The sequence below is a fragment of the Drosophila elegans genome, unplaced genomic scaffold (assembly GCF_018152505.1).
Source record: "Drosophila elegans isolate 14027-0461.03 unplaced genomic scaffold, ASM1815250v1 contig_476, whole genome shotgun sequence".
NCBI lineage: Eukaryota > Metazoa > Arthropoda > Insecta > Diptera > Drosophilidae > Drosophila > Drosophila elegans.
In genome coordinates this window covers 24,408,877-24,430,587 of record NW_024545863.1, presented here as the reverse complement: position 1 = coordinate 24,430,587, position 21,711 = coordinate 24,408,877, and the positions used below count along the sequence as shown (strand labels likewise).

Below are 21,711 nucleotides of genomic sequence, written 5' to 3'. Positions count from 1 at the left end.
GATAGCGCCAGCTACACGTTTTCTTTTGGAACTATACGGTGTAAAATTATCTACAGAAAGTTTTTTATAAGTGTCCAATGCTGCCAGTCTACTATTCTAACGTCTTGAATAAGTTTACTTATACAATGCAATTTTGGCGCTATAATGGCGATATCTATTAAAATACCTAAATATGCTATAAAGTGGTGCTGTAAAATAATTAACGCCACCTGGTGGAATAAACAAAGCTTACATATAGTTCTAAAAATACACACGTAGGTGGCGCGTAGTATAAGTAAAAAGTTTTAATGTAAACACACCAGTTTGATAAAGTCATTGATTGGCAGCATTGAATATTTATAGCATCTACCATGTAGATAAAATCAGATCATATAGTTCTAAAAACACCATGTAGGTGGCGCAACCCAAAGAAGAAAATAGCCGTTACAGAGTAACCGTTAAGGTATTTACCAAATCTTTTTTTTAAATTTGTCGTGGTTTTGGAAATTAACATTTTAAAAGAAAATTGACAAGCCAATTTTATACCAGTTAAATAGCAATTCTAATTAATTTCACGACGAAAAGTTTCGCTTCCATTCAAAATATGGGTTCCCCAATCCCGATTGGTCTGATTTATAGTCAGCCAAAACACAAATAAGTAATGGGGCACATAGTCATTACATTAAATATTAAATATTAAATAAAAAAATAAGGTATCTTTACAAAAGCAATGTTAATCGGAACCAAAACTGCGAACGCAGAGTGACTTGTAGAAACGTGTGGGGACCAAGAACAACAATGATAAGACAGAAAGTGAAGCTGATATGTAATACAATCTCTTCGTGGGGTTAGCTGATAAGCATTTGGCAAAGAAGTTACCTGCTGAAAACAACATATCCCATTACTTTTATGATACCCAAGTAAGTTTACGTAGATGGGACTCGAATATACAAATAAAGAAATAGCATACATAATTTCAGCAAAAGAAAGTATTATATATAGTTAATATTTTTATTTTATAGGTAATAAATAAGCCAAAGTGAAGCAATACAAATAAAACCTGATATAATTTTGTTGACCCGCAAAAGAGGAGACTGCTGTCTTTAATTTGTTTATTCAGATTGGACCAGTTCCTGTTCGATGTTGTTATGTTAATCATATCTTTAACTGCTTTTCCACCTTAACTTTTAATCTAAATTTGATAACTGCGTGGAAGCACTCGGATCTATAAAAGAGAGATAGCAGCCGCGAGTCGTCAACAGTTGAGATCTGACTTTACTGGAAGAACAAAGTGAACCTGCTTACAGAATGCCTTACACCCCAGCAAATTCCTACGACGCCGATCAAAAGATCTGGAGTGGTGGTCAAGTCACACATTATTTTGATCCCCAGTTGTCCATCGGAGAGATTATTTTCCAAGAGATGCGGCGACATCCGCAGCTCATAGCACAGGTGGGTACTTATAAAGGTTGTTTATTAAACATATCTCTGACATTTTAAATCTTCTAGATCTCGGCTACGGAGAATACAGTGCTGACCAGAGCGGAACTCCATGCTAACTCAATGCGAGTGGCCAGCTATCTCCGATTGGAGGGACTCCTCCAATCCGATGTGGTGGGTATTATTGGCAGAAATACGACTCATATGTTAGCCGTAGCCTACGCCTGCTTCTTCAACGGAATGGCCTTCCACTCGCTCAACAACACCTACGATCGGAACACCATTGAAAAAATCTACAATATCACCAAGCCACGTATCGTTTTCTGCGATGGCGATGAGTTTGAGAAGGTCAGGGATGCCACTGCTCACCTGGATGTGAAGATCGTCACCATGCGCAATCATCCTAGGGATTCCATCCGGATTGGTGAAGTACTGACCACTCCCATTGAGGAAAACTTCCAGCCGGCTAAGCTAGATCAAGGCAATGACCAGACTTTGGCCATTATCTGCTCCTCGGGCACAACTGGAACGCCCAAGGCTGTAACTATAACCAATAGCCGCCAGATCCTCGCAAGCAATCAGTAAGGTTTTTATTGACTGCCTTGGACTCTTATAACTTACTTTGTTCTTACAGTCATTTGACCACCGCTGATGTCCAATACTCACACAATACCCTTGACTGGATCACCGGCCTGCTTACCACCATCACCTCTGGAGTGTTTAGCACAACCCGCATCATCGCAGATAATGCCTTCGATCCCGCCTTTGCCATGCGAGTCATTGAGCAGTACAAGGTCACCTGGATTATTCAGCCGCCCTCCGCCATGGCCATAATGATTAACAGTCCGGAGTTTGAGACTTCCGACCTGTCCAGCATACGCTGCTACCTGTTCGGAGGATCTCGGGCTGCCATAGAGGTGCAACAGGGCATCCGCAGTCGTCTGAGTCAGGACTGTTTGCGGTTTGCCTACGGATTCACGGAGCTGGGCTCCATGGCCACCATTAACTGCCACTTTGACGAGAAGCCCGGATCGGTGGGTCGTTTGGTCAGCGGGCTAAAGCTAAAGATAATCAATGACCAGGGCGAATCACTCGGACCCGACGAGCTTGGCGAGGTGTGCGTCATGAACAACCAGCATTGGTCTGGCTACTTTGGCAACCCAGAGGAAACGCGCGCCATGCGCGATCCCCAGCGATGGTATCACTCCGGCGACCTGGGCTACATGGATCGCAATGGCTTCCTCTACATCATGGACCGCAAGAAGGAGATGCTGAAGTACCAGAACATCATGTACTACCCCAACGATATTGAGACTATTATCTCTGAGATGCCCGAAGTGGCCGAGGTCTGTGCCTTCGGGGTGTGGAGCGACATCTATGGAGACGAGGCTGCCGCCGCCGTGGTCAAGAAACTGGACAGCGAACTCAAGGCCCAGGATGTTGTGGATTATGTGAGCAGTCGTACGGATTCCAAGTACAAGCACTTAAACGGTGGAGCCATCATCGTGGAGGATTTGAAGCGGAGTGCCAATGGCAAAACCAATCGGATGGCCAACAAAAACCATTTCTTGCAGGTGAAAAGTGGGAGCTAACTGTCCTAGTACTAGTTTGATATACTCGAACGCGCTAAAGAACTACTGTTTAATAAATGATAAGCCCAGCTAAAGTTAAAGTCTCTCTTTTGTGTACTCTTTCATTTCGTTTTGCATCATTTATTTATAAACATTTCACAAACATCATTATTCTGGGGGTTTTACACAATTGTTTCGTTTTTTCCTGGTTTCCATTTTAGGATTTATTCGTTCCTTTCGGGAGACAACAATTATTTCAACTATTTTGTAAAATTAGCTACTAATCTTTCACTTAGGCATTTGATTTGCTGTTTTAATTTCTCGCCGACGGCCTTGATGTGTTATTGCCGGGTCTAAATGTACGTTTAGAATTTATTTCGTTTGTGGTTTTGGCGTTGTTTCTTACTGGGCTTGGTTTGTGTTCCAGCATTGGATTGCATTACAGTGAAATTGATGCGATGTTTTCCTCTGCATCGAATCGAATCGAATCGAACCGGTCTTAAGACTATATGTGTGACTGTGATCTGTGATCTGTGATCTTTGCTAAATCCTCTCATTGTCTGGGGATCGTGGTTTTTTTCTGGCTGTGAGTGTGCATGTCCTGACTTAGCTCTATAAAGTAAGGTGATTTTCAGTGTTTATTGATTCGCTTTTCGCTCGCCATCGATTGCAATTTCGATTCAAATGATTTGGTTGTTTGTCGTTTGTCGTTTGTATTTACACTCCATATCTAGAAATTATAGTTTGAGTTGCTTGATTGTTATAAGTGGGCCATGAGCCGACCCCTTTTATTTTGGAAGATATGTGTTATGATTTATCTAAATTTTAACTTGCATTACTCAAACTCGTTTGCCCCCTCAAACTGTGCAAAGATAAGGTTTCGTTTCGTTTCGTTTTCGATTTCGATTTGGGTGATGTTTTGATTTCATTTGTGTCGTTAGCAAAGATTAAACATCGAGTGAATGGTGAGTAAGTGGTTCAAGTGAGTTCAGATAGTGGGTGGTGAATGCAATTTGCCGTGGCGCTTAGTAGCTTAGTTATGTGAATGCTTTATCTAGTCTGGTTTCGAACTGCCTCTTAGGATCTACACATACGTTAACTTAGGATCTACTCGTTCGCATAGTTCTGCTCGTGTTTACATCGCATTGGTAAATGATTTAATCTCTATGCTTCTCTTTGTTAATCAAAACCTGTAAGTCTTTTTTGAACGCATCTATATATAAAGTTGTGCACAATTCGTGTTACAATTTCCCGTAGTTGTGTTTCTCGTTTACCTAACCATTAAATGACATTTACATGTTCTGACCCAAACTATTTACATTGAACTGGACTGCCGCTGCTAAACGATTTGCCGGAAAAATGATAATTGACCGAATTGGAGAACGGCAAATGAAGAGCAGCACACAACCTAAGTATGTTATTCCACTAAAAATAAATGCCGAAAACCGTGTTTCGCCCTCCCATTGTGTATGACCTAATTTAATTGTTCTTTTGTCTTCGTGATTAATTTCTGCTAGTACGTCAATCAACGCTTTTCAATCAATCAGCCCGTTCCCGGCTGCCCTCTACTTTCTTCGATTTTTTCGATCTTCTCCTGGTTCATCAACTATATGCTCACATTTAAAAACCCTGTATGTTCAATAGCTTCATATACAATACAACTATAGCTAGAGTTATAGTTATAATTCGCAATCTCTTTCAATATTCTGACTAGTTTTTGGTTTCTCTTTGCTTGGCACAACTTTTACAACATGAAAGTGTCTATAAATATTTTCCGTTTTCGGGTTTCTTTATGTTTTGATCGTACTTATGACGCTTGTTTAATGACAACAATTATTATGCAGGGTGCCTTGTGTTGTGTCTATATATTAGAATAAGTTTCAATTGATTTTTGATTTTATTTACGTTTAATTTCTTACCTTTAGATTATAAATGAAAGCAAACAAAAAGCATTTCCAAAACCAAGGGAAAAGTTTAAACAAAAATATGAATAAAACAGGCTTCGAGATAATAAAAATATTTAAAAACTACTAAAATATTTTATTTGATTTTATCTGAAAGATTTAAGTTGGTTTTGTGGTTCTGGTTCTGTTTCTGTTGTTGCTATGTAGAATTCACTTTGATTGTAGTTCTAAAATTAGAGCTCGGTTAGTGCATTTCTCTAATTGGGTTAAATTGGGGAAGATCTTCAGTGTGAATGTATTAGAGTTATTCAAAACAGGGGAAGAGAGTAAGAGTGGGGAAAAAATCTTCTTGGTATACAAAAGGCACTTAAATAACCAAAGATATTTTTGGATATGAAAAGAACTGTATATACTTGATCTAATTTATGTCTTATAATACTGATTTCAGTAAATTTAGGTGTAGTATTCGTTAAGTTCTTCGGGGACTTTTACTACTTGATAAAACATTTTGTATTGTCTGTTAATTGGTTTATGGTTTTCATGTTGTATATTTTTATTTTGTAAGTCTAATTAAGGAAATTAACTAGCTAAGTGGCCACTGCGACCCAATACATAATTAGATAGTTGATAATTTATATTAATATTCTAAGGAACCAAATCAAAAGGGAATTAGAATTCCAGGGCTTAATTCCCAGTAAATATAATAACAGTTTAACTACTATAAATATTCAACTCTAAATTCAAAAGCAAGCCGTTTATAAATAATGAAGAAAGTTTCTAAGAAAGTTTTAGGAAAAATAACTTGCAGATACCCACCAGTTTCAGTTGAACTTATTAATTAAGAGTATTTTGGGTAAATAATTCGGAAATAAAATTCTGTTTTTGTTTTCTGTGTGCTTTGAAGGATATTCTTCGATATTTTCGAGTCGATTCGATTTTTATTTACTTCGATGGTGAACATAATTAAATTGAATTTACCTAGATTTTCTCGCTTCGGTTAGTTGTTCGTTTATCGACTAACTTAAATTTATCTACACGCTTTTTACAATTAGAATTCATTTAAACTAGTTCGCTTAAAACTTATTGTATGACATATTTACAAACGTCGAACTTCCTACGACCTCCTCTTGCTGTTTACCGCTTAACTAACTTAACGCATTTAAGTACAAATCAATTGCAATTTTTTAGAACTAAGCTAGAGTCCGAAACAAAACTCGATTATCGTCGATTACGAGCTAAAATAATTAATCAATTCGTAACAATTTTAAGCATCCTCAGAACAAATCAAGTCAAACAAGTGTGGTGGTGTGTGTCAGTGTGTGTATCGTATAATTATTTATAACATTATCTACTATGCAGTCACTCTTGATCAATTCAACTTACAATTAACTATAATTTTGTCATTCATTTCATCGAACATTACTTGTTCGTTTAGTGGAAGTGCGTTGAAGCCTTGCCGATACCGGATACCGATCTTAATTACTCTGCACTGATCCGAGACATAACCATAAGTATAGCATACAGCGTATAGCATTATCGTAACGTATCCCTCGATCTCGATCTCTATCTCGTTATCGGTATAATTAGTTAATTTCATGTTAGATTCTACATAGCCACTGGATTTCAGAGACGCGCCTTAGAAGGTCCTTTAGCGGTTCAAACCATTCAATCAAGGTGTCAATCAAGAAATCAACCAAATTCGAAATGAAGCCAACAAAGCCATAAGCAACACAAAGCATGAAATGAAGATAACCGAAGTGGAAAAGAATGAAAGGAATAGGTTAGTACATTCGTGTTGGCCAACAGCGCCAACAGCGCCAACTCTTCTATAAAGTAATTGGTGTTTGGCAATAGGTAACGGCATTTACTCATCCTCCTCCTCCCTGAAGAGATATGTGCTCCAGTAGACCAGGTTGAACAGGGCGAAGACCAGCGGGAAGGTAATCCGAGATATAACATCGATTCTCTTGGATCTAGAACATTGTCTTTGCATATTAAACAAGTACGAAAATGCAATTAATTGATCATCTAAAGATTGGCTTTTTGATTTATGTGATTACTTGATTGGTTTATTCATTTGTTTTCTTCGTTTTGAAAAGTTTCAAATTTGGCAAAATAATTTGTTTGTTTTAAAAGGGAAGTTGAACACTACGTGCTGCAAACGAAAAGTGCGATTTTTCTGGGGAGTTAACCACTACATACAAAGGGGGAAGCTAGCATCGGTGGGTCAGGATGCCGGTGTTTGGGACAACTATTTAGGGGTAAATTGAATCACAAGGTCTACAAAACAAAACGGTTATTTTAAAACAAACAAATCACACTCAAAATGTCTGAAAAGGCAAAGCATAACTTGCCGGACAGCCACGGAAAGTGGTGCCGCTGCAAGGGACTCAATTTAACTCAATTAAAATTATATGGAAATTTTTAGAATATCAGTTCACATAAACTTGGCTCAGTTCAGCAAGCAATTAAGCCACGATATTATTAGTATTTGATTTGGCAACAAAAGACAGCGGGCAAACAAAATCGAACGAACGGCAAGCAAGCATCTGAGGCAGAGGCAGAGGCAGAGTCAGATATCGGGTTTGGTATTCTTTGGTTTTTCGATTTTCGGTATCTTTCACAGGTTTTGTCAATGACTGTTGAGTTATGTGATAGCAAAAAGTCAACAAGAGTTAGTGAAAGAGATATAAAGAGTAGAATAGTACATGTTCACAACATCAAAAAGTAAATCCATCAACTACTACGGAACACACAGATATGGAAATGGAGAGCACTAAACGAGGTATCTACATGGAGGGATCGAGAGTGGTGCTTCGGGATGCGGAGTCCCGCAGTTACCTTGTGGGGAACTTGGACAGCCAGGTCTTGCAGCAGTTGGGGCGCTTCGGGGCCTGCATGTGCACCTCGCACTGGAGCCTCTTTTCCAGGGCCAGCGGATCGCCGGGATGGCGAACCAGTGGTTTCTGTTGGCCACCACCGCGCGTAAATTGCGACGCCGTTTGACATGAAAGTTGCGATTGTAGTCGGATGTAAATGAGGGGCGCAGGTTGTTGGTTGGTTTGGTTGTTTGGTTGGTTTGGTTGGTTCAGGTGGTTCAGTGGACGATGATTCGATGGATTGGGTGGGGCAAGTGCATTGGCATGTGCGTAATTTCATTTAATTTCGTCGCAATTTTTCAATTCAATTCCGGCCGAGTGGTTGGTTTTGGTTGCCAGCGATGTTCGGAGATGGTTTGTAGTGGAAGGTTGGTTGTTGCAGTTTTTCAGGTTTATTTGTGGTTGATTGTTGATGTTGAGGGTGGTTTTTTGTTGTTGTTGTTGTTGTCATTGTTGTAGTTGGGATAAGCACGTTTGAAAGTTGTTGAATTTTGCATTTGTTTTTTTGATTTGGGTTTTGTTTGGTTTTGTTGTGTGGTATTAAAAAAGAGGCAAATATAAAAAGAAATAGTTGTTTTAATAGTTTTATCATAACAATTTTGCCAATTAAAGTTTGTATTTTGTTTTTAAAACCAAAGTGAGCTGGCGAAAGCTTCTTTTCCCAAAAAGGGGAAAAAACACAAATAAAAAATGAAATGATCCCACAACCAATAACACAAAAATTTTAAGTAAAAATAAACATTAAGAAAAGGTGAAAATAAATAGATAGTGGCCAACTTTTGTGATATGTATTTACCACCTTTAGCTAAGACCCCCAATAAACCATAAGCTGTTTGGATTTCAAAGAGATATATCAAGAGGTAAGTACCATTGCGAACGTTGCATTGCTATCTGTATCGAGCAGATCTGAAGCGGCATCTAAACTGGCCTGCTCCAGATCGCGGCGCTTCTTTTTCATATTTTCCTTATGCATGTCTGCGGCCCGATCCGTATATATCATAGGATATATGTTGCATGTGATGGAAGATGTTTGACAAGAATTTATTTGTTCCACGGCAGTTGGATGGATTGGTTTTGGTTTTGATTTCGATTTTAAGTTTTCGTTTGGTTTAATTTTGTTTGGTTTTTTGGAATTTTTACAGGTTTTATTGGGTGTGTAAGTTTAGATGCACAATTAAACACGGTTAATAACAGTTAGACAGCGATAGTGTTAGGCGAGACAGAGATAGAGACAGTCAGAAAGAGAAAGACAGAGAAAGAGTCACACATACAGAAAACGTTAAACAATTCGAAATGTCCACAAAAACAAAAAGGAATATGAAGGAAATTTAAAAGAATCGGCCAAGAAACCAAACAATATATCGAGTGCAATTAGATCGATAAGGTCAGGGGTACGCAGGGTGTTAAAATAATAAGGAAATCATAAATCGATTTCCACAACGATCGGTGGATATTCACACACAGTTTGTAGTTATATACAAGCATTGTATTACAACAGCAAGGAACCGAACAGAATTCGTTGTAATTCGAAAGGAAATTCGACCAATTTGTTTACATATTTTGTTTTTTTTTTTCAAACGCGTTTAAAGTTCGTGGTTTGTGGGTAGTTGGTTTTGGTTTTCGGTTTTTGGTATTTTCGTGTAGAGTGCATGTCGGGTGTGGGTGTTCGTATGGATGTCGATGAATGGTGGGCGCACAATGAAATAAGAGAGTAAAACAAAAAGTTGGATTAGTTTCGGAACACACGATGGAATCATTTTTTGGTTAGATATCAAAGTGAAAAGTAAATAAAAGGAACAAAATTGATTAAAATTCTACGACTAGATCGTTGGGCTTTCGCCTCAGACATATAGATATGTAGGTACGTTAGGTACGCTAGGAGTACTCCTTGGACATACTACATATATATATGGATATAGCCCGAAACTTGTTTTTCTTGTTGTTGTAGTTGTTGTTGTGTGCCACGCCGGTCCTGCGTGTGTGAGTGTTCTGATATAACGGTCCACAAAGTGAGAGTACTCGTGTTTGTGTGAGATTGAGTGTGACGTTGGTACAGAGTTTTGTTGGGATTGTATGTACAGTATGCGTAGACATTTATATAATGGCTACTACTTAGATATGTACGTATATTCGTTCACTCAGTACAATAAATACAACAGAAAAAAGATAAACACCATCGATTAATTAACATTTATAAGTGGTTAAGAAGCATATAAAAGTTCAATTACTAGCTTTATTCGAACCTGAACGGGATGCATAGTTCACCAGGGCGAACTCGAGCAGGGCCCCGAACACGAACGTCAGGCACACGCCAGTCCACACGTCGATGGCCTTGGTGTAGGAAACGGGCGGCAGGGAGGCGTTTATGCCCGACGTCTGGGTGGCCATGGTCAGGAGGGTGGTCACACCTGCAAGGTAATTACGCGATGCAAAGGGGTTAGGTAATGGTATAAGCTACAATTTCTGAAGGGTTACGACCCTACACTACACTGCATTTTAGCTTAAGTCATATGACACTGAGATATGGCGTATGAGCTATGGATAAACTGTCTAAAAGCTTTTAAATAAATATCACATTTATCACTAAAACCTTCGACTCTGCCAACATTCAGAGAAATATTTCTGTGACTCATTTTTCAGGTCATTTCTTTTAAATAAATTGGCTAGGCTCAACTAAGGTTAAGATCATTTTCTCCTCTCAGTGTTTTAATATTCATACATACGTACATTATTGGACAACTGTTAGATCGTCTATGAAAATGCAAATTAGGAGATTGAAGAATTTATAATTTTTAATTATATTTTTAAATAAGTAAAATGGGGAACTCATGGATTCGATAGGTTTTTTTTTGAGCTCGCACTTAGATTATGAAATATTTAAATTACAAGTATTTATCGTATTATTTTAATTTATTATTTTATTATTTTATTTATTAATTCACAGATTATTACTTAAAATTGATTTCGTGGACTTACCCAATGACACACGCGCCGGCACTGCTCCTTGATCCAGCCAGAATGATACCCATGATACAATGACCAACATACAGCATGGTATATAAATTTGTATTAAGTAATATGAGAATTCTCGCTTGAATAGTAGATCGACTTTGAGGCAACTGTATTCACCTATGAGTATACAAGGTATATAAAACGTGTCAAACTCAAAATGTACGGGAGGATGTTCGTTTTGCAGCTTTTGGCTTTCGCTTTCGCTTTGCTTAAATTTCACACGCACACACAGTTTTAGTAGGTATATACACACAGATAGATATCCAATACATGTTACAAAGAAATGCCATCCAATAAAGAGGGAACATAAAAAGTGTCTTGCTCGGAAATTTTGCCAAGAAAAGAAATTAAAACACATTTACAGACCATTTTTTCGGGTCGAGTCTTTTTGGGTATGTACAAAAAGTGGGTTTTTCCGAAAAAAAAGGAAATAAAAAGTGGGTAAAACATATCAAACAAAGTGGGCGGAGTTGGCGGCGGCTTAAGATGACATAAAGTATTTACAGGAAAACACAAAATTCAGTGGGGAGAAGGGGGTGGTGGCACACAGAACGTGGAAAATTATAAAATCAAATGAAAAATTGCATCATAGGCAAAAAGTATCAACATGAATTCAATTTCTGACTTTTGCAACAAAAATCTTAACGGAAATGAAGTTCGACGGCTTTTGTGTGCTGGTTCTTGTTGTAGCTACTGATTTTCATTTCGTTCGCTTCCGCTCGACAGGCGCTGCTGCCACGCCCCCTACCCCGCCCCCTGCGTCGTCCCCACGCCCCTTTCTTGTGCTTCATTTCCGTTAATTTGTTGGCAAAGCGTTCCATACTCTTCAAGACAAAGTTGTTTATTATTTTACATTCTCATATTTTTTTGTTTAGCTTTTTCTCATTTTCAATTTCGGCGATTTTGTTAGTTGAGCGTGTGCTGTTCATTCAAATTTCTCTCAGTGTCCGTATGTGCGGGCTGTGATTGGCCCTGTTTGCATTCGACTGCTGCGCGTGTGGTTTATTTGCTTGGCTCTTTGGTCTGGGTTTTGGGTCTGGGTCTTTGGTCTGGGTCTGGGTCTGGTACGCTCTCCATATAATCGCAGCTGGAACAGTTCGCACTGCGGCTTTGGTTTTTGCTTTTGCTTTTGCTTTGTTTTTTGTTTTTGCTTTGCCTTTGGTTCTGGCTTTGCAACTGGCTTTGCAACTGGCTTTGCAACTGACTTTGCAACTGGCTATCATCAATCAAACGATGACTCTCATTCTCTTGGCCGAGATTCGTTCGACACTTGAGCTCGTTTCGCCCTTTAAATCCGTTCAACGCTCATAGAAGATATAAAATTAATAAACTTTATGTGAGCAACTAAGTTCAAGGCGAGAGATCTAAATTGCAACAACTACGCAACGTCTAGGTGGAAAAAGTCATATTTAGTTGAGATTAAATATAAAGTTGAGCTAAAAATGAGTTTGTTTTTGTTTTTTGTTTTTTCTATCGGGAGTGATGAATTTCAGGCTCATGCTAACTTATTTTTGGATGGATGATGGGTATGATGGCCCTACGTAAAGATAGTCTTTGCCTTGCGTTCGCTAATTGGCAAACAAACAAACTTCGTGTCAGCAGGTTTTGGCTTGATTTAGGTAAGTCTGCCCCCAAATGAATACGCGATTGTATTTGCTCAGGCTCCCGTAAACTATCCTAATATGCTGACACACAATTTGCCAACTCAACTCGTGAAAAAATCTGGCCCTCTTGTTTGCCTCCATTTCCACTTCCAGTTCCACTTCCTCTGTCACATCTACATCTACATCTATAGCACATCCACATCCACATCCTCGTCGCCATCATCTTTGGTGCAGCTTCTTTGTGCAAGTTTAAACAACGTCGCAGACAATTTCCTCGATTAATTTACTTTCCTTACGGCTTTTGCCATTTTTGCCTTCATTTTCCGTTTGGCATTCGATGGGGAATCTCCTCGATGCCGCCGCTTCGCCCCCGACTGAATAGTTGTTCGCCAAGGTAAACATTTACTTAAAGCGCGCGCAGATTTCAAAGTGCTCATAAAAAACGGCAAGGTAAACGATGTGTACAATGTGGGGGTGTGGGAGTGTGGGAGTGTAGTGTGTATATATAGAGGCACGTGTGTGCAAGTGTGTGAATTACATCGTAAAAATTTGGTTCTATGCGTTTCGGGTATTGATAACGGTCCAAAACGATATGCTCATTGAAATGGCGCATGTGTAAACGGCATCTTATGAAATTCGCTATTTCGTCTATATATAAATAAATGTATGTGAGGGGGTGTGGGTTATTGCGGGTGTATGTGTGCGCTATGAAGTGGTTATGGGTCCGTTTATAATATTTTCCAGTTGGGACCCAACGTTTACGATATGGTTAGAGCTAAAGTTAAACCACTTGGCATGCAATCTCAAGGGAACACTTATTACAAATGCAAACAAAATACGCAACGCAGCGAGGAAACGTAACAAGCCGAGAACGTGTAAATAGGAGAATAGTTAATTATATTTTATTGCGGGCAAAAATTGGCTGAAGGAACACTGTGGAACACACATTCTGAACATACGTACCAGTGTTGGTTTTACTGTTGCAGTAATCAGTCAGAAACTTCTCCAGTGTGAAGCGAGGTAGGTGTAAGTTCTTTACCACCTGCACAGGATCGCCCTCCTTCCACAGGAAGACTAAGTCGTTGGTGGTCCAGCCATCTAAATAGTGGACATTGAATGAGTTTCTTCGAACAACATAATTATAAACTATGTGTAATGTCTTAATGTGTGCTGTGATAAATAGTCCCAGAACAGGTCTCCTAAACTAAGTTCAACTAACATTTCTAAAATATATATATTGTTATTGTGAAAAGATTTGTATTGTTTTAAGTGACCTGTAAACGATTATAATTAATCGAAGTTGCCTGCCAAACTCAATGTCACGGTTGGTTTTGATATTTTTATAACATAAAATACAAAATAATATAGATATTTCATTTGTCCATTTGTACAAAAAAAATATGTAAGTACTATTGAATAAATAAATAAATTAATTTTGAAAAATTATTCAAATTCGGACAAGACAAATGTATTCCTTCAGTTGGTTGAATTTTCTTTTTATTACAACTTGAGTTCATTTAAGTTAATTTAATGTGTGAGATTTACAAGTCTAAATTAAAGCAAATTTTTTTAGTGCAGGGCTTCATAAGTAAAACATCGCTTTCGATGAATTCAAGCGAATTTTGCTGGTGGTTGCTACTTACAGCTCGCCATCCGTAGTGAGCAGATCTGTCTATCCAACGGATATAGCTTTAAGTTCATTGGGCAGGCCAACGTCAGCGAGATACGTATACTATATAGCACTGAGCCGTTGGGGAAGATGCGAATATACACATTGGGCATGATGATGTTATGGAAGTGTCCCTCCTTCTCGTTTGAGAAGAAAAGATCGGGCATCCACACGCGGTTCGCCTCCGTCAGGGTCAGATATTTCAGGCGTCCTGTGGGGTGGAGAGGGCGGTAAGTTACCCTTAAGTTCCCTCAATCAATCTTTGCTTATTCAACTTTAACTAACCCTGGATATCGTCGAACTTCAGCCGTTCATCCGTCCACTGCTCACGGAAGGTTAACTGGACACTGTACTCCTGTGGACGGTGAAATTGGAGGTGGATGGTGGTGTTGGCCAGAGGAAAATTCTCATTAGTAGACGAATTAAATTAAGTCTTTGCGGGAATTCAATCTCAACTAGAATGCAAATTTCGTTTTGTCGAATCGAGAAGGGAGTTTCTTTCAAGTTTTCTTTTCTTTTCAATTTTTTAGATTGTGTGTTAAGAGGACATTTCAATGGGGGGGTTAGCAGTTCGATTTATTTAATTGAATTTGATTTTTGGTTTGGGGGGCTTTAGCTTTACTTTTGCAAAGATTGTTTTTTGTTGGAGAATGAAAGAGCGAGCAAGGCGAGGCGAAGTAGTTGTTATTTGTATAACTGAGTGGTATATATTGATATTCGTATATATATATATATATATAGAGATTATGGTGGTTAACTGTCGTTTGGCTTGGGTTTTTGCTAGTTTAGGATGTTCTCCGAATTGTTCGGGTTGATGGTATATCTTTTCATGGCTAATAAATATTTTATCTTTCCAAATGCAGCATGCGACGTGCTGCACACTCAAACGAGCAAGCACACTAAAAGCAGGCAAAAAACACGTCAAGACAAAAGCATAACGAGCAGGCGAAATGGGCAAAAGCAAGGCATCCTTATGCATAAAAGCAAGCTGAAAAGTATTTTATAGATCAACTTAAAAATATCTTAAGAAATCCTTATGTGTTGAATGAACTTATTAGAAATGAAAAAAACTTGAGGTGACTTCCATCAGCTTATAATATACAAAATATAAATATTATCAAGCCCTCAGTGGAAGGCAAGCAAATAACTTCTTAAAAGATTAGTTCAACGAGAATTCGCTAAAATGCATGCTTAAAAATATATCTAATTGGTTCATTTAAACTCATGCCATTCCATGGGACCTTAATAGGGATATGGGATTTTAATTAAAAAATCAACAAAATCCAACTGAAGTTGAATGGTAACCCTGTTAGTTTAGTTACAGCATGTTGTTCAATATTTTTCCCGTGATTTAATGAATCCCAGAAAGGGGAGAGTGTAAACACTTCTCAATTAAGAAGAGTGAAAACAAATAAATTTGAATAATTATTACAAATAATTGCTTTTTATTTATGACTGGTTTCTTTTATGCATTTTAACATGGCGCAAATTAAATGTGACGTGAGTTTTTTTGTGCCAGCCGCTGACTGTCGAGCTGTCCGCTTTTTACTGGCGGTTTTCCTGACAGCGGAAACCAAACTGGACAAATGGAAATTGTGAATGGTTTTCCCATTTAGTTTTTCTGCTGGCGCTGGCGCTAGCATGATATCTGTTAGTTTGTACTTACACTTAGCCCTGTCATATTATCTAAATGGAGCTAAAATACTCTCGTTTTTATTAGTGTGTGGAAAGCATTTTCAATTGGTTTCATTGAGCCCAAAAACTGGCTGGAAAGAGGTGGTATAAAATGATGAAGTTAAGTGAAAAAACCGAATCGAACAAAACTATACAGAATGAGCGATGGTGTGGGCGGCATTTGTGGGCTGTGGTTTTGAATGTTGGCGGTGCTGGTGGTGGTGGTGTTATGCGTCTGTTTTTGTCTTGCGGCCGTTCCGACCTAAGCCTTAAGTCTAGCCTAAGTTACAACTAAAACTTAGTTCATAAAATAGTGGTTTCGTTCAGTTTCACTTGACACGCTGGCAGTGGCATCGGTTGGCGGTGGAGACAAAGCTTAAAGCGGGTTTTGCTCTTGAGTTCGAAAATTAAAATAAGGACGTTAAATAATATCAAGTATTTTTACACAATTCGGTTCAATTACATTGATTATTTATGTATATTTATATTTGTATAATACAGGTACATTGAAATTGTTAACATAATCAGCTTGCTCGATTTGTAGAGGTTGCAGATATAAAGACAATGAAAAGATTTCACGGAAACAGGCCCGACGACTCGTCGCAAATCGACTAAAGTAATATATTTTACACCCATGTACGCCCACACAGACACACCGAAGGACATGTATTATTAATGCAATTATTTAATAGGCCAAATTACTGGAATAACTTTTGTAGACACACACACGCACGCACAATTACAGCAATGTGATAGTAAGCGCTTGGGATTTAAACGTTTGTATCTGTAGTAGTTGAAGTGGGCGTGTGCTTATTGGAGTTCTTGAGCCGGGACTCACCATTTTGTAGTCGTCGATTTTCGAAATGGAGCGCAGGAACATGTTCACCTCCACAGTGGTGGCCTTATTTGCTAAAATCAATCATCATATCAAAATCGGTTCCTCTGTTTTTCAGTTTTTCGCCATCCTTATGTCGAATCGTTCTTAGCCTAATTACTCTTACTAGCTAACTAGAAATATAGGATATGTTCGAGCTTACACTGGCTTAAATATTAGAATTTTGATGAATTTTATGTGTGAACGAAATGTATTTTTTTTTACATAAAAAACCAAATATAACTCATAAAACAATTGAAACACATTCGAACGAAATTGAATAATCTAATAAAATGTTTTGAGAAAATGTCTGCATGGATCTCGTTGAAAGTGATTTTGGTTAACGTTTTGGTTTGTTTTAGTTTAATATTTATGTTTGCGTCAATTTAACTCTAAAAATGTATTAGTTTTTTTTGATAATTGGATTTCGTTCTTTGTCGACGTCTGTGTAATATTTCTGTATTTTTGGAAAATGAATGCCACACATTTTTATTTAGTTTTTCTTCTGTTGCCTTGAACGGATTTATTAGAGTTTGCTTTGTAATATAAATGCATCAATTAAATTCTATGTTGGCGGTCGGAAAATAAACGAATCAGTTTCAAATACATTAAAGTGTTTGAAACAATTTTTCATTGGGCAGAAAAAGTTTTATTTTGTGGGGGTTGGGAAAAGAATAGATGGGGAACACACATATAAAGCACACGATTAGAATTAACAGTTCACATTTGAATTTATTGTTTCACTAAGTACGTATAATAGCATAAATTAAAGAACATTGTTAATTTCACAGATAAATATTTTAAATAAGCAAAAGGCGTAATTAAAAGTAAATCTGTATATAATAATTAGGCCGAGGCTAAATAGATGGTTTATACCTCTCATCACAGTTATAAATAATTATATATGAGATTAATTAATTAATTAATAATTATTAGTAGAAATTTGTAAATTTTTACAGATAGGTAGAGATAGAGTAAGGTAAATTAATCTATTATGGATTATATTATGTTTTAAAAGAAAGGGATAGCGGCGGTGTGAGAGAGAGAGAGACAGTGTGGGAAAGAGATCCAAAAAGACATTTTTTCACAATGTTTTGTATTTCTTTTAATTTTCTATAAAACGGCAAACTTAATGGTTTATTTTACAATTTGTTAATATGGAAAAAATCAGTAAGAGAAATCCAATGCAAACTGATAAATGATAACTTCTAATTTAAAATGCAAATGTTAACTTAAAAACAAACTAAATTAGCAACTTCGCTTTCGTTTTCTATAAAACCAATATCGAATGCAAATCTTACATAAATCATACAACTCAAGTACGAAATCATATCACATCGATAGTCAAACAAAGTGTGTATTGTAGATACCAATATCAGATAAAATACGTTAGCATATATATTATTTCCATGTTTATACATATAGTCTTGTATCAATTTGAGTGTCTTGGCTGCTTTCCCGACGCCTAACAGCAGTAGCACGAGTGGAGGAGCAGAACACGGCCTATAACAAAGAAGGGACAACGGATGGGGCTTCTCTGAACCGGACCAGGGGCACGACTTGACCATCCAAGGGAACTGGGGGTCTGACTTTCTATCGGGGTTTTAATTTGGATTTGATAGTTTGCGGATGCGCCGACTTACCATGGTTACATCATCGATTTTCGATATACTCCTAACGAATATGTTGACGCGCACCACAGCCGGACCATCTGCAGGCGATACATGATAGATAGACATATTCACCGATTTGCACAATACTTTCAATGTAATATACTACAAATTTTAACAGCTGCCGCAGGGTCCAACCCCTAAAAACAAACTTAAAATGACCAGTGGAGGGGGTGGAGCAGGCGGAAAGGCTCCGCATCTCCCCCTCCCATATTTGGCAGTCCTTATGCCTTTATGTTGCTCCCTGTAATAAAGTTTTATTTTATAGCCTTCCTCTCGGTTGTTGTCTTCCTTTTTGCTTACTTGCTACGGTACAAAAGTTGCTAAGCAAGTTCGCTTCCAGTTTTGCTTACAAAGCTAAGCTAAGTCAAAGAAAATTTTCTTCTCGATGTTTGTTTCGTTTTGTTTGCGTTTTTTATATACCTAAGTTAAGCTAGAATTTATGTACGTTACTAAAGTTGCGTTGTTTGTCTATGAGTTTTTTTTGTGACCTTCGGGGGTGACATAAAGGGGGTGGGTACTCTACGAATGGGTGGTGAGGGCTTTGTACGAATGTGTGGTATGATTAAAATACAGGAAAATCAGTGTGATTCGCTTCCAAACTTCAAAGGCAAAGTGACTTGTGCTAATTGAAATGCCTTAATATTTAATATTTATCGATCTGGCCAATATGTATAGACTATATTTATAAGCTTATTTGTTGTTTTTAATGACCTTTTCCAGTCGGTGCTTCAGGACTTTAAATATGTGAATGTGACTGTGTCGGGTTATTTTCAAATATTTATGTTGCCTTTACATTATTAATTATGTCATTGCCGCGGTAAAAGTCAACATGATGGCAACAAAATGAACTGCAAATGAAATCAAAACGGCTTAAACATGAAAAAATTGTTTAAAAAATAGAACACTTGCAACTGTGTAACATGGGTGAGAAATTAATCGATTTTAAATATCAAACACATTTACTTATTACGTAAATAACTTTTAATTGACATTTCCTGGTTGAGTAACTTTGAAAACTATTAGCACGTTTAAACCTTAGAAAGCTAAAACATTTAAAAATAGGCATTGGCATAACAGTTCTGGAAATTTTGCAGAGCTTCGTTTTAAAGAAAGTAAATGAAAAATGAGCCCTGAAAAGTAGGCAGCGATATATTCTTTTCAATATGTGTTTTTATGGTGAGTCTAGCCAGTTTATTTGATTTAAATCTTTAACGAAACGCAATGAACGCTGTTTATAGTAACGAACGGAAACGGAAAAATAAATGAACAAACAAGAGGACAGGTATTGGTAAAATTGCCGAAATGGGGCCCAAAATCAAACGCAAATACTTAGCATCGGATGTTTATACGCATTTTATATATATATATATGGTATGTATCCAGAGAATTATAGAACGAGTCAACGCAAAACGCAAAAACAAGTGTGTGTTTTAAGTTACTAGTGTTGGCTATATGTGTTCTTAAGTGTGTGTGTGTATGAGTTGCAAGAGCTACCAAGGGAACTTTAGTGTTTTCTAATTCTTGATGATGAGGAGGCAGAGTGAGAAAGCAAGAGACAGAGTGAGAGAATCGTAGCAGGTGGTGGTGGGAACATTCTATCGATTTCGAATGCCGATATCGAAGTTACTGACTCCGTTTCAGTGCAACTTACCATTTTAATATCACTAATCGTCATAATACTGCGTACGAATAGATTGATTCTGACTATGGCGGGACCATCTGGCATAAAGTTTGGTTTAAACGTGAGTTTTCGACGTAAATGTAAAACGATTAACTTATTGAACTGATCTAACTAAGCTAATCAATGCTTCGATCTGATTGGCACACTAAGCTAAATTAGAGATGATTCGGTATAGGATTTTCTTTAACTTAGGCAGAGGCTTACATTAGCTAAGAATTTCATCATTTTGTTATAAAGCTTTCCTATAGATAGCTTTCGCCAATAATTCGTACATGTGACATCGTAAATAAAAAGCGAAAATAAAATCAATTCATAAAGGCAAATACAAAATATTAGATACTGAATCCAACAGAATTGTTAAATATTATTCATCGTACGGTTAATATCTAAAATAGGATTATTATATATTTGAATTCATGCTCACCTGTGCCATTTATTCCGGATGGTCGTATTCGGGCGTCGTATTTGCCTGCACCTAAAATTTGATCTAAGACTTTTTTCTCCTTTTCTCGGAAATTTATTTTGGCATTATTTGCTCTGAAATCAGGATACGGATAGGTACGCATGTATAATTTAAAAAATGTTTGCTTCAGTTTATTGGTCAAATTTGAAAAGCTTAGGATTTAAATGGTATTTAAGTTTTAGAAAAAAATTAGCTGAGAAATTTGTTTTTTTTATGGAAAATCGCACAAAACAAAGTCTTTTTTTTTTACAGCAAGTTATTGTTTTTTTTTAGAGATAAATATGTACAAATAGATTGAAAGTGTGGGGAAGTGTTCGCTTTTATTGTTTTCGTTGGTATCATACACTGTCGCACTTATCAAAAGCCAAGACAAAGTCACATAGCTGCTGACTCTGACCTCGACTTGAGCGTAAATAATTCCAAAATTTATGCTCCGACAAAAAATTACACGAAAATTAATTACATTTTAATGAGGTGTCCTGTTGAAGTGTGTATGTGAGTGTCTGCGCTACAGGGTATGGAAACTCAAGTCAGCAACAACTGAAAAGCAAACTACAGCTTATAACTACATAACTAATTCAGCGTAATGGCAAAGCCACCGATGTATATATATACACAGAGAGAAATTTGAGGTTGTATAAAACTTAAAACTTGACATAAAAGTCGCCAATCTGGTATTTATATAATTACTTGTATTATACATACAATCTTTCATATATTTTATGGTATATTTATTTAAATAAAATTCTCAAAAGACAATTATTATTAATTTTAATACTTGGCATAATGGCTTTTGAGTGTATATAGATATGCATTTGGTTAAATATATCGGCTTCGCTGCTTCATGGCAGGGCGTGACTTGCCCAAATTAACGACAATTGTATGTAAATCGTATTTTGAACGCCACTTTCCCGCCAAGTGCTGTGTGAAACACGCGGAACAAGGGCCGCTCGGCAAAAAATGAAGCAAAAAGTAAGTGTAAATAAATGGTAAGTGGAGCGGGAGACAAAATATGAAGCGGCTTAAATACTGCAGCTATTGTTTGCGAGTGGAGTGGCGTGTAATTGTCTGTAAGCATTGGAAGTCGGCGGGGTACTTACAGTGATGCACTGCACAGGCTGGCAAAGTATAGGATCGCCCAGAAATAGTGTCCGCTGCCCATGTTGGGGGATGTGGGTGTGGTGTGCCGTGCGTCCTGCCTTCTGGATGGGGGCGTGGCAGCCTCCTGTGGTGGGCGGTGCGACCTGAAATGCAAGGCAACAACTATTAAATTCGGTACCAATTGATT

At 37.5% G+C, this 21,711-nt stretch overlaps 2 protein-coding genes across 19 annotated transcripts in view; one reads left to right on the top strand and one right to left on the bottom strand.

Annotated features, from left to right (window-relative positions):
• The first annotated feature begins 1,240 nt into the window (after nt 1-1,240).
• LOC108136793 (luciferin 4-monooxygenase) lies at nt 1,241-3,085 on the top strand. Its single transcript, XM_017258168.2, has 3 exons — nt 1,241-1,431; nt 1,489-2,000; nt 2,054-3,085. Exons 1-3 carry the CDS (start codon nt 1,288-1,290, stop codon nt 3,009-3,011), a joined length of 1,614 nt encoding a protein of 537 aa, XP_017113657.1. The 5' UTR covers nt 1,241-1,287; the 3' UTR covers nt 3,012-3,085.
• An 804-nt stretch (nt 3,086-3,889) lies between these two features.
• The window catches only part of LOC108136794 (glutamate-gated chloride channel), a 34,696-nt gene continuing 16,874 nt past the window's right edge, over nt 3,890-21,711 (bottom strand). For 2 of the 18 annotated variants that reach the window (XM_017258169.2, XM_017258170.2), the window contains exons 2-13: nt 21,524-21,667; nt 20,385-20,497; nt 16,571-16,641; nt 14,344-14,413; nt 14,033-14,269; nt 13,353-13,487; nt 10,750-10,902; nt 10,002-10,181; nt 8,643-8,760; nt 7,736-7,894; nt 6,763-6,879; nt 3,890-6,540 (exon numbers count right to left, since the gene is read on the bottom strand). In XM_017258169.2, the coding sequence (XP_017113658.2) occupies nt 6,531-6,540; nt 6,763-6,879; nt 7,736-7,894; nt 8,643-8,760; nt 10,002-10,181; nt 10,750-10,902; nt 13,353-13,487; nt 14,033-14,269; nt 14,344-14,413; nt 16,571-16,641; nt 20,385-20,497; nt 21,524-21,585 (1,425 nt within the window). In that variant the 5' untranslated portion in view covers nt 21,586-21,667 and the 3' untranslated portion in view covers nt 3,890-6,530. Of the gene's footprint in view, nt 6,880-7,735; nt 7,895-8,641; nt 8,761-10,001; nt 10,182-10,749; nt 10,903-13,352; nt 13,488-14,032; nt 14,270-14,343; nt 14,414-16,570; nt 16,642-18,249; nt 18,318-19,930; nt 19,999-20,384; nt 20,498-21,523; nt 21,668-21,711 lie in introns of all 18 variants that reach the window. The other 16 variants (XM_017258172.2, XM_017258186.2, XM_041709095.1 and 13 more) reach the window with 16 other exon arrangements.

Excerpts from the sequence above, each read along its gene's own strand:
- LOC108136793 (XM_017258168.2), top strand. The coding sequence starts at position 1,288 with ATGCCTTACACCCCAGCAAATTCCTACGACGCCGATCAAAAGATCTGG. Across the intron at positions 1,432-1,488 it reads ATCCGCAGCTCATAGCACAG|ATCTCGGCTACGGAGAATAC; the intron begins GTGGGTACTTAT and ends TAAATCTTCTAG. Across the intron at positions 2,001-2,053 it reads CAGATCCTCGCAAGCAATCA|TCATTTGACCACCGCTGATG; the intron begins GTAAGGTTTTTA and ends TTGTTCTTACAG.